The sequence below is a fragment of the Mesoplodon bidens genome (genome assembly GCF_964165515.1).
Source record: "Mesoplodon bidens genome assembly, chromosome: 4".
Taxonomy (NCBI): Eukaryota; Metazoa; Chordata; class Mammalia; order Artiodactyla; family Ziphiidae; genus Mesoplodon; species Mesoplodon bidens.
In genome coordinates, this window is record NC_138160.1 from 125,625,694 (window position 1) to 125,641,021 (window position 15,328).

A 15,328-nucleotide genomic window follows, 5' to 3' on the forward strand; every position below is an offset into this window, starting at 1 on the left:
TTTTGGTTTTCAGTAGAGCCACTGGCATCTGAAAGCACGTATTTTACCCAGTTCTGAAAGTGGCTAGGGGCCAGGGCTGGTCCCAACATGTACCTGGCTTTACCGTTCACCATGACCACTCCCAAACTAAAGTCATCACCCAGTCCTAAATCATTTTAATCTCTATCTAGAGAGCCTTCCTTTAAAAGTCTGCTTTTAGAAATCCATTTCTAACACCATTTCCCTAACAGATACATCTCAGTCTCCCAGAACCAAATATAATTTCTCCCTCCTTCGATCAAACTGCAACTCTCTGACTCTCATTGCATTTATCTTACTCTAGTTACTGTCATAAACATTTGCATATTAGTCCTACCCATCCTCTTTCCTTACGAGACTGTGCTTTTCTGGACAGCAGGAAGGAAGCTACCAAGACTAATAGTAGAAATCACTTCTTGAGTACCAGCCATGGAATAAGGGCTTTCCAACCTCACTGCATTTTAGCCTCAGAAGCCCACACACAGTAAGGTACTAGGTTCACTGTTTTGCAGATGGAGAAACTAAAAATAACTTGCACGACTGAAGTTCAAAAAAGGGAGTGACTATGTGAGAGTCTGGCAAGTAGCAGAATTTGAACCCAGGCCTGTTTGATTCAGAAGTTCATGCTCCGAATCACAAGCCTCCAACTTCCTATCTGGGTAGTTCCATGCCTGTACCTTGAAGGTGCTCAAGACATGTTAGATGATGCAAACAGACAGAGGCTAAGAACATAGTAATGCATGGCAGTGACCCTGCAGCAAGTCCTCAGGGGCAAAAGGCAACGTGGATTTATAGTCATCAGAGGTTGGTGCCTGTCCTGTTCCTTCTCCTACCACCAGAGACTCAGGTAGGCGGGGTCTCTGCTTGATCTCCCTCCCTCACACCTGAGAGGGGCAACCTGTAGCAGCAGCCAGCATGCGGTCAAACTTCCCCTCCACTTCCCCTGACCCTGGTTGCCAAGGAAACTGAAAGAAGGTGGAAAACCAGCCATTGGGCTCACCCGCAAGGTTGTGATGGTGGCAGGATCCCGCAGCCGGCCCTCCTCATCTTTCAGATTGTAGCCTTCTGGCCTCTTATCACGCTCGCTGACTTTCCACAGCTTCACAGTTTTATCTGCGGAGGGCAACCAGAGGAAATCAAAATGACAGTGAGAGGAAACTGGTAAAGGAGTCTTTTTTTTTTTTTTTTTGCGGGACCCAGTTGGGGGCGGTTGCAGGGGGAGGTGAAGGTCACGATGGAAGGGACTGCTAGGGAAACTGGCTCATGTCAAGGGCTTTGGTGCATAAATCTCAAGGCCTCTGAAGGCAGAGCTCATGTTTCAAAACGAAAACTTTTATTGTGCTGAGACAAACGGTTTCCCTGACAACGGGCTGTTAAATCTATAGCTTACATTTAAATTGGATCATTCAATAATAGTATGTCCTGAACAATGAATAAGAGTAGTCACAACATATGTAGAATTAGCGATTGTAACCATGTTAGTGCTTTCCTTGGAGAATTTACTTAATATGCACAATAACCCTGAGATGTAGGTCCAATTATTATCCTCATTTCAGCATCCCACCTCACTAAACGCTGTCCCTAGCATGACCTGAAAGGCCCTCCGTGACCTGCACCCCTACGTCCTAACACTTTATGATCTCATTGTCTACCCCACTTCCTGCCACTTCCTGTGCTCCTGCCACCAGGTTTCCTTACAGCTCCTTGTATAGGTTAATCCCACTCCAGCCTCAGGGCTTTTGCACTAGCTGCTCCTTCTGCCAGGAAAGCCCTTTACCCTCTTTTTCACAAGATTTGTTCCTTCACTTTGCTCTCCTGTTTACGTCCCAACCTCAGAGGGGGTCTTTCCTAACCAACCTACAGAAAGATGTTTTCCTCACCGTTCTGTATCCCCTCTTCCTGCTTTATTTTTCTTCAGAGTATGTTTCACTCTCTGGCAATTTAATTATCTCATCTCCCTCACAGTAATTTAAATATCATTGGAGGCAGGGATTCGGTCTGTCTTGTTCCTCACTGTATCTCCAGCACCTACAACAGTGCCTGGGGCATAGTGGAGGTTCAAGAAATAGGAGTTGGATGAATGAATGCATCTCATTTACACAGTGCATCTTGTTAGCGGTACTCAGGGAAGTAAAATGAGAAGGAGATTCATCCAAATGCTTTCCCCTTGCAGTCTCTTTTCTGAGGCCCCAGCTGGAAATGACCTTTCTCAGCTTTGTACTGTCCCAGGACTCTACACCACTTGGTGACCCCTGTCATTCTCTACAGCAATAAAACAGGGGTGAGGACTCCAGTGCCTACAAGAGGTAGGCAGTGCCCAGGGAATGAGTGAAAGGGGGCGGGGCATCGGGGGAGCTGGAGATGGCATGCCCCACCTGCAGGCTTTTGATTCCATCTTTTAAAAATTGAAGTAGAGTGGATTTACAATGTTGTGTTAGTTTCAGGTGTACAACACAGTGATTCAGATATATGTACATACATATACACACACACACACACACACACATATATATATATAAATACACACACAGATATATATATATCTATATATACTTTTTTCAGATTCTCTTCTCTTATAGATTATTACAAAATATTGAGTAGAGTTCCCTGTGCTATACAGTAAGTCCTTGTTGGTTATCTATTTTATATATAGTAGTGTGTATATGTTAATCCATTTTTTAAGGAAACGTGCTTGGGCCAAACAGATCATGGCTGTGGTTGCATGCCTTTGTAGGCCTTTCTTATCAGATCCTGCGTTCATTATTTGTTCTAACTTCTCTTCTGGATGGCAGACACTCGGCCGCTCCTCTGTGTCTTGCCCTGTGCCTGCACAGGGTGGCTTTGGAAGCAGACAACCTTGGGTCCCATCCCCACTCCAACGCCAGCCACCACGTGGCCGAGGGCTGGGATTCACATGCAGTAGGCGCCTAACTAGTCTTTGGGTGACAGACAAATGGGAGTAGCAGATAAAGCAGGAGAAAAGGTACAGAGTGGCCAATTAAGTTTGAATTTCAGAAATATGAGTAAGTTTTTAGTATAAGTATGTCCTCAATACTCCAATCTTACAAATAGAGATAGTTAACTTCTCTACGCCTCAGTTTCTTTATATGTGAATTGGGGGAAACAGTGTCGTCCACATGGGGCTCTTTGAGGATTAAATGAACGAATGCATGTAGTGTTTATCCCAGTGTTGCACTTCTAATAATGGTTCACAAATAGCAGCTGTTGTTAGAATTAGCAAACTGGGCAACTGTTCTGCAGTAATAAGATGTTGCTCTGACAGCGTGAGCTTCATCCCATGATGACGTCAGCACATCTTCCTTCCTCTCTGTAAGGCTGTCAGGGGAGGAAAGCCGCCCCTGTATCCTGCCTGTATTAGGATTCCCTTGCTCCTTTGCCCCTCATCTCCCTCCTCCATCTCTCCTTGGCAAATGCCTTGTCCTCAGCGGTCTGAAATGCACATTATGAAGTGGGCTTCCTGCAACAATTTGGTTACTCTAACAGAGAAGAGCCCCTGTTTCCTAATATGTGGGCATCACTTGGGCTGGTCATGTCTGCTGGCACGCCTGTAAAGTCTACTAAGTGTAAGATTTGTTCATTCAGCCCGGCTTGTACTGGGACAGAAGGCGAAGAAGCCCTTCCCAGATGTTGGGTTGAATTTAGAATTTTCTATCTACACTCTTCTGGTCCTACCCTCTCTGAATATAGGCTGCATAATGACCTGCTTTTTAGGGTGAGGAGATGAAACATGGGCCATATTTATTCAGTCATTTGATTAACTACTAATCAGAGATCAGAGTAGATTAGCTACTGTGGCTTAGAAGAACCCAAATCAGTAAATTTTAATACTGATTATTTTCTAGTGCTGGGCTTTGGAATGTAGCCCATCCCAACTGCAAGGCAATTCTTCTCTTATATTTTTCTTATTAGGAATGATAAATTGCTATACAGAGAAAGAGAGAAATTGGAGGTAAAACATAAAGAATAAAAATCCCTAAAATCCCTGCAGTCTGGGACAACCATTGTTAACATTTTACATAGTTCCTTGTAGTATTTTTTCTATGCATTGTTTTGAAGAGGGGTACAAATCTATAATAATATCTCATATATAGATTTTACATTTCTCATTTTATTTTCTTTTTATTACACAACTGGTACATAAAATTATAGAAAATGAAAATGAACATAAAAATAAAAAAGTTAAAACTCCTTCAATTCCAGTAGACAAAGACAACTATTATGAAAAATTTATGTATATCCTTGTATTATATTTGTGTGTGGAATTATATAACTTTTTAAATAGCTTTTAATAGATGTATCATGCTATACATAGTGTATAATATGCTTTCTTTCTAACTATTTATCTATCTATACCAACATCTATTTCTACAAATACATAATGTATAATAGTGAGAATTAGTTAATAATTAAAGGTCTAATAATGGGAGATTTATTAATAAACTATAGAAACAACCATACAAGGGAATATAATGCGGTCATTGAAAATGTTATGGTATTTTAGGAGAAATATTTCACAATTAGGAAGATATTCCTGTTATTATGTGTTATATTATTATATTAAAAAATCTGGTTGCAAAACAGTTATAGAATATGTCATATTTTTGTTAAGAAACAAACAAATTTATCCATGCCTCTTTGCTTTTCTCTTTAAAAGACATTAATAATGGTTCTCTCTGGATAGGAATACTTTCCTTATCTTCATTTTGTTTCTCTGCATTTTCTAAATTTTTTACAATGAACACTTACTACTCTCATAGCATGAAAAACAAATTAAGTATACCTTTTCCTCTCATCATAGGAATTAAGATAGAAGTAGACATTCTAGGTAAAGCAATGTGTCTTCCTCTGGCAAATAATTTTAAGGTCTATCTTTACAACTGAATGTTGGTTTTATTTTTCATTAAAATTTCTAAAGCTGGGAATGTATTCTAGCAGAAGATAAAAACTGTACCCAGCTATAATGAGATAAGCACAATTTTTTAAAAAAAGATAATTGATGGTGAATTCAATTCAATTCCCCATGGTTGGGATGCCTGGAGTTATTCTTGACTTTATTATCACACAATTTTTCTTGACTCAGTAGCTTGAAGCTTTCTGGATAAAAAAGTCTGAGGAACATGTGGCTGTTACTATGAGTAATGGCTTTTTCTTTCTTCTGGCTGGCTCTCTGAGTAGTTTATCATTACTTGTGGCAGCTTTTAAACACAATCTTATCATCTATCTTCATTTTCCCTTTTGTACAGTAATTCCAATTGTCTTCCATTAATTTTTGCATGTTAACCTATTTGGCTTAAGGGGGATTCTCAACCTCAATATTAGTATAAAAAAGAAAATCACATACGAGCATGGGAATTTTTCTTCTAAGAATCATTTTGAGATGCTGTTGGCATATGAAATAGCATCCCAAATGGGAAGATAATATCCTTGTTAATCAAAAAACTATTTAAAAACTCAATTAACAGAACATTATGCTATATAATTAATCTTCATTGCATTTCACTGATTTCTTTCCCATCCCCCCCACAAAGTAGTTAATATGTCTTTTATGTCTTTGAATTTTATTGTAATAATCAATAGGCTAAATTTCATAATATAAAGTAAGCTAGCTATAGAAGATAATCAGGTGCTTTTTCTCTGCCTAAAGTAATTAAGTCAAAATCATCAGAAGTTTCTTCCATTCTAAGTTGTGTTGAATCTGCTGAGCCTTTGAGGGAAACTTAAACAAAACTAAAAGGGAAGAGACTGAAACAAATTCATGTGGCTTGACTTTTGGGAAATCAAGATCAAAAAAAGTAAACAAAACAATAAATGAGAAAAAATTAAATTACTTGGAAACTGGAAAAACAGATGAGTGGAGATCTGGTCATGTTGAGATAAGCTATGCTTGAATAACCCTAAACTGGCAATTTCAGAACTGTTACTTTATAGATTTATACACTGGCTTTTTCATTTGAGGGATTTTTTTGGTTCATATGCATTAAAAACTCCCCCCCCCCCTGTTTTTCATAAGATTAAAATAAAACTCATTGTAAAAAGTTAGAAAATAAAAACAATAAAAGGAATAAATTGACAACTCACCCATAATGCACAGTCAAAATTAATCATGATAAACCTTCCAGTGTGTTTCCTTTCAGTCTTTAAAAATGTTAATATATGTTTGATCATAGTATATACACAGTCTGCATTTTTTTAACTTGACATATGAGCATTACCCTTTCTTAATAAACGTTGGAGATAGGCAGAAAGCAAATCCCTTGTTTCTTGATTTATATTTAAATGTATACTCCTCAAAGACACACACACACAGGATGATGAAATGAATCACTCTCCAGCTTATTTGCTTGGGAGATGGTGTTTAATTTGTATATACTAATCCTCTAATTGTTATGCTATTCAATTAGCACCCTTTCGTATATGATTTTATTCTGAATTGTTTTGAGTGTAGATGGCCTCTTTCACAGCAAGGGCATTAAGAAGTTTTAGGGTTGGTAATTCCACTGTATAAAGGTTTACAGATTAATATGGAATCGGCTTCCGTGTTCAACCCCTAACATTCTCTCTCTCTGACCCATTTATATCAACTCTCCCTAAACCAACAAATGATATAAGAAGAGTATGAAGGGAGAAGGGAGAAAGAGAAGAAACCATTACTTGATCAGTTTTTTGATGGGGCCCCCTCTCTTCTTGACCTGTGTTTCTACTAGAGAGCTTGATTGTGTCAGACAAGGACATCTGCTTTCCAAACCCCCAAATATATTCAGGGATTAATAACTTCTACTGAGTATGCCAAACACACAGGGACGGCATGTTTAGTTTCCTGAAATGTGTTCCCAGAATAACATTCAGTAAATCTTTAGACAGGAAGTCACATTCCAAAAACACCTGGAAATAATCTGCATTAGTCAAAAACTACAGATAACAAGTCTCACATAATTCGACCATAAATTTGTTATTTTTAAAAAAGAATAAGTACTATTTACTGAGGGCCTATTCTCTGCCAGGCATTCTGCTAGGCATCTTGCAAATATGGTTTCTAAGTTTTTCAACAGCCTGCAAGGTAAAAAGGAAAATGGAGGCTAAAAGAGATTGAAATATATGGTTTGCTGACTGTATCTCTGAAAATACCAAACAAGACAAGTCACCTCCACATACCATTAGTAGACAGAAGGAAGTAGGCTGCATTCTGCTGAGGGAGCCATCTTATTTTATTGATTTTTTCTTCTATTTCTAAACTCTTCAGGTAATCGAACTCGGGTTCATGGCTCTGGAATGTGCTGTAAACATTGTATTCACCCCTACGATGAACCTGATTTTTACTCTGTAGGAAGGGAAAAAAAAGTCACATGAAAGATTAAATCACATAAGCCAACTGCAAAGTCACCAGTTCCTTCCTTTTTTTGAGTAGAGTCATGAGGGGTGAGACGGGCAGGCCGTGTCCAAGTGGGCTGAGGGCAGGACTACGACGGCCATGGGTTTCTCCTTAGCTCAGTGCCCTCAGGCTGTTGATCATGCACCCCTGGTGGTAAATACTGGCACCTTCAATATTTACAAATTTTTACTTATAAAGTATATACATAAACTGCTGCATGTCTTGGACACCCTTAAGAGTGAGTCATCCCATGCTGATGTCCATACAGACGTGTATCAATCCTTTAACAAGAACACAAAGTTATAGCATCTGCACCTTTCACTGGCCCTTTAAAATCTCATCAGATCTTCACAGAACCTCTGAGAGGTGCACAGAGCAGAGAAATGAACAAAAGAGGCTCACAGAAATTAAAATGACTTCTCAAAGGTCACACAGCTTATAAGCAGTGGATCTCTCCCTCTCCTTTTTCCAACATGAATAACAAAACAGACATGAGTGCAGAGATGACATGTGAATCATTAGGAGAACCATGAGACTTCACACTGGCTTTCCCCCAGCGCTGATTATGCAAAGTGCACACAGCAGGAACTAAATAAATGGTGAGAGAACAAAACATAAAGGAAGGGTGTGCAGAAAGGGACAAGAGAAAGAAGAAAGGTGGACAGGAGGAAAAGATGGTGTGAAAGAGAGAAAGGGAAGGGAAAAGAAGGAGGAGAGGTTTGCATTTTAGGACCTAGTGACCAAGAGCCTCAAGATTCAGGCTTTGGAAAACTGTGTTCAAAAATTCAAATCCAGGTCTTGCTAGGCATTTGTCATAAATGCTTGACTCTTAATAAAAGGCTCCATTAAAAAATTCTTATCTCTGGGTGGATACTGAACATTCAAACCCAAGTCTCAATTTATTGATGGGTGATGGTGCTGATACCCAGATGTTAAATGTGCTTGTGAGGGCACTGAGGTTCCTTGAACAAATTTTCCAGGACAGCACGTCTTGAGGATTCACGCACAGGAGCCACCCATGGGAATCAAAAGGAGGCCTGACCTAGATGTTGTCACATGGCTGTGTTTCTCAAGCTCAGTGTTCATTCAACCCCAAGTCTCACCGCAAAGCTCAACATTTAACTGCAGGTTATTATCCTCGACATTTATCCCTTATTGAACAAAACACCCTCCTTTGGAAAATGTGTCCCCCTTCTTCCTACTAATGAATCAGGCTCCCCAAATATTTCAGTAAATTAAAATAGGTGAAAGCTATAAATACCTAATGGGAAACATGGAGCGGAATATTACTGGCAACACCCTGCCTTGGGTAATTTATGCTAAACAGCTCTGGTTTCTCTTTATCATCACTATGAACCTAATGGGATTTTTTTAAAAATTGAAGAAGAAGGTTTGAAAATCAATTTTAAAAGGACTTTAAAGGCTGACATACTCGCTCCTATCCTGTTTACAGCAGAGAGAGCTAGTCCACCTGAAAAAAATATTTTTACGAGTGTTGATTTGCTACCATCCAAATCAGACTGTCAAGTGTGTGTAGGATGTGCCAGACCAATTAGCACTAGGCAGCTCCGGAAAAGCAGGAAAAATTCCAGGTCACGAAGAGCTATTAGTTCCTACTTGCCAACAACATTTTCGTGTTTCCAGGGCCAATGGAATAGGCTGGGTGCCTGATTTAATGCTGAACACTTGAATTCATACAGAACCCCGAGGGATTACGATGCCCTTATAGAAATTAATTGCAAATAATGTGCAATTACCAAATATATCACCTCTAAATGAGGCTTTCCTTTTTTGAGGGGAGGTGGAACACAAATGACTTTGAGGCACAAAGCAGGCTTTAAATTGCTAGGGAAGTCTCTTGTGAAACCTCCCTCCTGCACTGGGCCCTCCTGCTTTGCTGTGCCGGGTGCATCTCCCAGGCAGGCAGTAGCAGATGGGAGAGTTACTTGAACACAGACTGGCCTGCTGGAAGCTTCAGGACCACGCCGGCGGAGGCCAAGGAAATCAAATTGGGCCATAATTTCATTCTGACAGAACAGAAGCAGACACCAAAAAACTCAATTTATATGAAAAAGAGAAACAATTCCTAGTGGAACCCAAGTCTCAGGAAGAAAGGGGCTTTTCGAGATTCACTTGGAGTTAGAACTGCTGCTCAGAATGCATAGAGCATTCAGCTGCAGGGAACTTCGTGTCACCTATAGTAAAGTGTGGGCTACATGCCTTGCTCAGATGGCATTTTCTGGGATTTCACTCCCTTTGGTAGGGGGAGCTACCATTTTCTTCTTTTTTTTTATGGTTAGCAATAAAGTATTTTTAATTAAGGTATGTATGTTGTTTTTTTAGACATAATGCTACTGCATACTTAACAGACCACAGTATAGTGTAAATATAACTTTTATATGCACTGGGAAATCAAAAAATTGGTGTGACTTGCTTTATTGTGTTATTCCCTATATTGTGGTGGCCTGGAACTGAGCCCACAATATCTCTGAAGTACGCTTGTAAATTGTATGTATTCTCTTCTGACCCAAGGTATCCTTTTCATATCTGTTGGGGAAGGGTTACATTTTTTATCCTAGGTATTCTGTTAGGAGTCCCTGCATTTCAACAGCTGGAGGAGGATAAACCCCACTGAAAAAGGAGGCATTACACTCAACAAGCACCCGTGGAATTTTGCAGGTCAGATGAGAAGTGAGGTCGTTTTGAATGTGCAATACCCAGGTTTGGAAAGATGAGACCTTGCCCAGAAAAGGCTCTATTTTCCGGTGCTTTTGTGAGCCTGAGTGTGTAACTACTGATGTTAATGACTTTTTGGCAGTTTTAGTTTGCAAGCCAAGCAGCAAGGTTAAGGGCGACACGTGAGGATTAAGGAACAGTGGGAGGCCTTCTTTAAAAGAAGAAAATGCATATTTTGCATTCACTGCCACTTACCTCCTGCTCCCGTTGAAATATTACAACCCGACCCCCCTTGTCCCCTGTCGCTAGTAATTCTCCCGTGTGGTTGAATTCTACCGTAGAGATAATGTCAGCTGAAAAAAAGAAGACAAAGGCAATTTAAGTAACTGCACACTTACTCTGAAACGATAGATAATAGACATACTTTTCTGTGCATTTAAGGGCTTAGGGCTTTGTCTCTGCAGTGGAATTTACAAGGATTTTGTGTTCTGTATTTTAAGTGCCACCAGAAGTGGCACTTGGGAAAGTGAATTTCCTAGATGCCCACCCTGCACTGTGGTCTCTAGGAACAAGTGGAGAGAACAAAAGGAAAAAGCACATTCAGACACTTTTGTTTTGGACAAGAGAAAATGAATTTCTTTACGGCTCAGGGAAATGGCAATTTTCTTTGATAATTTCTACCAACCACAGGCTCTTTTCCCACCTGTGTCCTTCTGCATTCCCCTTTCTTCTACACCCAGAAACTTCCCCAAGTGAGTTTCAGTTGTGGAATCCAACTGAGGGCTGAAGACTGAGGAAGAAGGGGTGAGATGCTTGAAGCTCAGACACCGAAAACAAAGGGGCGGATCACAGAGGAATCCTCGGGAAATCTCCAGGAGCTGGAAATTCAAGGAGGGACCCCACAAATGCTCCCTCTTTTCTGGTGAGCCGAACACACCCTTCTGGAAGAGCAGGGCCTTACTGCATCCCCAGGAGAAAGGTGCTAAGAAAACAGGGTCACGAGGTCAGAGGGAAGAGAGAAATTTGTACTCTGTATTTCTTTTTTTTTAAGTGTATTTTTTTATTGGAGTATAATTGCTTTACAATGTTGTGTTAATTTCTGCTGTATAATGGCGTGAATCAGCTATATGTATATCTATATCCGCTCCCTCTTGTACTCTGTATTTCTAAACAGAGAAAATACACAGGCATCAGGAACTCAGCTCACAGATAATTGCTGAAGGAATGCCATCCTGCCAAGTCTTTCTTCAATGCTGGTTACCCACCCCCCCAACCCACTCACCGAAGGAACACGGACAGGTAAATTACCTATGATTGGATTTATTAGGGCTATTTTTAGAAAAATGTCAGAGGTTAATTCCTCTGCAATTATTCCCCTGCAGGGCTCCAACAATTGCTACCGAGAGTGCAAATGAGTTTAAAAAAAAAAGAAGCAGGGGAATTATGACTGTGGCCTTTGACGGAAGTACATTCTGAAGATTATGTCCATGTAAGGAAAGCAAAGGGGAAACAGTGAGGTGGAAAACTAAGGCAATTACCCCTGAATAATTCAAATCTCAAATCTTACTTTAATATCATCATTTCAGGATTTTCTTTGTATGCCTGATTGATTCAGGTAAGTAGTGTAAAATTCTCCACTTTGCTTCTAACTGTCCTTTTCCATACATGAAAAAGCTTCGAATAGTCATTCTTTGTGCAGAAGGAAAAAGAATAAGGCATAAACCATAGGCACTTGCAAGCCAGGCACATTTAAAAGAATAATTCATGATTTCTGTTTTGGCATCTTAGATAACTGACCCCAGTGGTAGTAGATTCAAATCCTACAGGGCCACGCACGAGGGGACGTGGAGTGAAGTAAACCAGGTGAAGTAGCAAGCTTGTGTTCCCTCTTAAAAGACAAGTAGCTACTCAGTGTAAGCCAACTGTGACTATGAAATATTACCTGTGTTGCCAGATATTCTGATTTTTTTTTTAAAAAGAAGCTGGAAATCCAGAGTTTTATGCAAAATCGCTTAAGTTTTACATATTGGCAACCAATTATTTTGTTCAGTGCCATGACATTAAAAAAAATATAATCTTGTCTATCAGCTGAAAATGGTTTGTGGGTCACCAGCTTCTGACTTCTGGTCTCTAGAGTCTGCCTTCAGAAAAGGCCACCCCATTCCTTATTGACAATCTCAACTAGACATACCATCCATTCGATCAAGAAGACCCCTACAAATGAATACTACCTGAAGGAAACACAAAATAAGCTGCATGGCTACTCAGTTCCTGAAGTAAGTTTAGAAGGCCCATTTCTAGAACAAGTGCCCAAAGAGGAGCATGCAAGCCCAGCAAAGCTGGGAAGCCAGCCACCCGGAGTGAATTATCGGCCACTTTCCTTTTTTAGAGTTTGTGTGTCTTAGCAAAGCACTCTCGTGTACAGAGGAGACAAGAAGGCTGTTTAATGTTTGCAGTCGCCTCAGAACGCCCTGGTTGAAAAGCACACTTCTAACATTAGTTCCTGCTTCTGGCTTTTCAATGAGTGGCTAGCCATGGGGTTATTCACGAAGCTTCCTGGCTTTGGGGGAGAACCTAAAGCAGACATGGCTATTTCTTTTCACTTCCAGGCTTCTGTCAGGTACTAAAAAATGAGTCAAACACCTTACAGAGAGAAAGAGAAGTAAGGAGCAATGAGAGGGTGATGAGGAGACCAGGCCTGGGGGTTAACAGTGCCATACTCATGTCTTTAGGGCTAAGATTCTACTTGAGGGCAGCTGAAGCCCTTCCTCTCAGCAGCTGTGTGAACACAGATGCTGGAGCTCTAGGTGGGTTCCAGGGCTAGTGCACTGACAACAAAGACATGGGTCTTCCCTTTTGGTGACATTGAGTATTGGAAGGAAGAGGTAAGTAGCTCTTTCCAAGATCAGCCTCTTGCTCAGTTTCCAAGAAAATGCCATTCCAAGGGAATCAAAATTCAGTCTCCCAGGGATGACATTCATATTGTCTTTTTGCCTGGACTCTTTGAAAATGTCTTCACTCTCTCTTTAAGATGCACACAGGTCAAATCAAGGTAGGATTCAAGCTCAAGTCCAAGCCACATGATCCAAGGCAGTATTATTAGAACTTTGCACTATGGGATAACAGGCATGGTCCCAGCTATAAAAATACCTCCTTCGTTTTCTAAGTGTTATCATTGTTTGTGCTATGTCTCCCTCAAGAACCTTGTAAGAGAAAGGTTGACTGGCATGGCAGGATTCTGAAATTCCTTAGTCTGTTGCCAAGTCCTTGCCTTTATTTTAACCGTGCCAGGCAGGTGGTCTGTATATTGGGTTGCTTATATCTGGCTACTGTGTGCTTCCTTTCAGAACATATGCATTGCAGCTCAAGTTAATACCTGTTTTGAACTTTTATGTTTCCTGACTCATTTATCATGGCTAAGCCAGTAGGTGTAACCAGAGTATTTTACCGCCCTATCCATCTCTGCATAGCTTCATCTATGACTGTTTAATAGTTGATGCAAAATTCATGAATCACCCCACATTCCAATTTCAAGATACAGAAACTTCTGATACAATACTCCTGTGCTTGCAACATGCTCTTGGTAGAGCAGTTTAAATTAGAAAACATACAATGCTCAAAACAAAGAGGTTATGGCGATAATAATAAACTAGCAAACTTAGAAACGATAACGTCACCTGAAATCATGGTCAGCAGAAATTAATTCATCAAGTTCAATTAAGGTTCAGTTCATCAAGTTCAATTAGAGGACATTTGCCTTTAAATGATAAGTGTGTATGACAACTCATTTTCTTAAATGCCCAGCTGAATCATGCTATTATGCAAAAAGCTATAAACTTGAGCATTTTCTCTCTGTTCTACAAAGATGTGAATGAAGTGCATGTTTTTGACTAAAAACAAAAAGCAGAAGCCAAAAACAGTTATAGAGGTCAAATGTAGTTAACATGATTTTTTAAGGAAATCCTGGGAGGTATGACGTTTGCCCTGCTCCACATCTATTTGTGCTGATTTAATTTCCACAAGATGGTGGCCTAGTAACCCCATTTCTAGTTCAAAAGGCACTGATAAGATCAAGTTTTTCATTTTTAAAATCAATCTCAGCATCCTTCAAAGGTTCCAGACTAGTAAGTTCATACATAAAGTTTCCATTTAACTGAATAATAGAAATTGACTTGGCAATTATATGCATGTTATTGTGAGGCTAAAGAAAAGGAAGGACCCTCCCCCTTGTTCATGCCCTAATCTCCCCCAGTAAACCATGCTAGGCTGGAGTCTATGCAATGCCAGAGCACTGGGCTGAGTACTAGTATTGGGTGATTTTTGATAAAACGATGGCTCAGTGTAGACTTAGGACCTAAAGCCAAATCCTCTGATGGGACAAGATCTCACTGACCAGGTCACTAGCATTGGCCTCTCAGCATCAATCACAGGGATTGAAATGAGACGGTAATGCAGTTTAGCCTTCAGAGTCCATTAAATGTTGTATCTTTCATCTTGGAAACATCTGGGAGATAATACTATAAAGTCATATATGTACTTTATCAGCTGACTAGTTCTGCAATATTTGGCTTTCTTCCTGATGAGGAGGTCAGTTCTAACAGAATCTGCTGTTTCTTCAGCTAGGATAAGGATATCAGCAAGGATGGAAAGTAGGTTTCCTAGCGGATAACAATGGTGAAATGATGGTAGCTGCCAGAAAGTTTGTGTTGAGAAGAATTTGGGAGGCCACTTCCAGGTCAAAGTGCTGTGATTAATTGGCAGTGGCTCCTGCAGTGGGGGGGAGGTGACATGTGGAGCCTTTGTCACTGCTGTATAGGAGTTTCCAGCTAGATTGGCCTTGACTTTGTGGATCATTAAACAAATGGGATTCTTAGGCTCCCTGGAGGGAATTAAAACTACTCCTTCCATCTACGTAACACTGTGGACTCCTTGCATTCTGGTTCACAGTCCAAAGTTGGCATCCATTTTCTCAGATAAAGTTTTCCCTGGTAAGTTTCGATGACTGAAATAGTACATTGGAGTATATTTTCCACCAAAATAGGGGGAAAAGGAAGTCTGGTTTTGGCCAGACAAGATATACCCAAGTACTGCTGCTGGGATTGTGCCAAAATGATCATGTTGAAAAGATATTAATATATTATACAATTTTAAAAAAGAATCAGGTAATAAAATAGTATGTGTCAGATGACCTCAATTTTGTTAAAGTATTTACATTTTAATATATGTTTTTTAAACTGGTAAAGT

The 15,328-nt window shown here is 40.1% G+C and overlaps 1 protein-coding gene across 4 annotated transcripts in view; it reads right to left on the reverse strand.

Moving 5' to 3' along the window:
• Nucleotides 1-15,328, reverse strand: part of PPP2R2B (protein phosphatase 2 regulatory subunit Bbeta) — a gene marked incomplete at both ends in the record, with an annotated part of 458,963 nt that overhangs the window by 97,249 nt on the left and 346,386 nt on the right. For all 4 annotated transcript variants that reach the window (XM_081230516.1, XM_081230517.1, XM_081230515.1 and 1 more), the window contains 3 exons: nt 1,019-1,131; nt 7,192-7,357; nt 10,340-10,437. In XM_081230516.1, the coding sequence (XP_081086642.1) occupies nt 1,019-1,131; nt 7,192-7,357; nt 10,340-10,437 (377 nt within the window). The remainder of the gene's footprint in view (nt 1-1,018; nt 1,132-7,191; nt 7,358-10,339; nt 10,438-15,328) is intronic.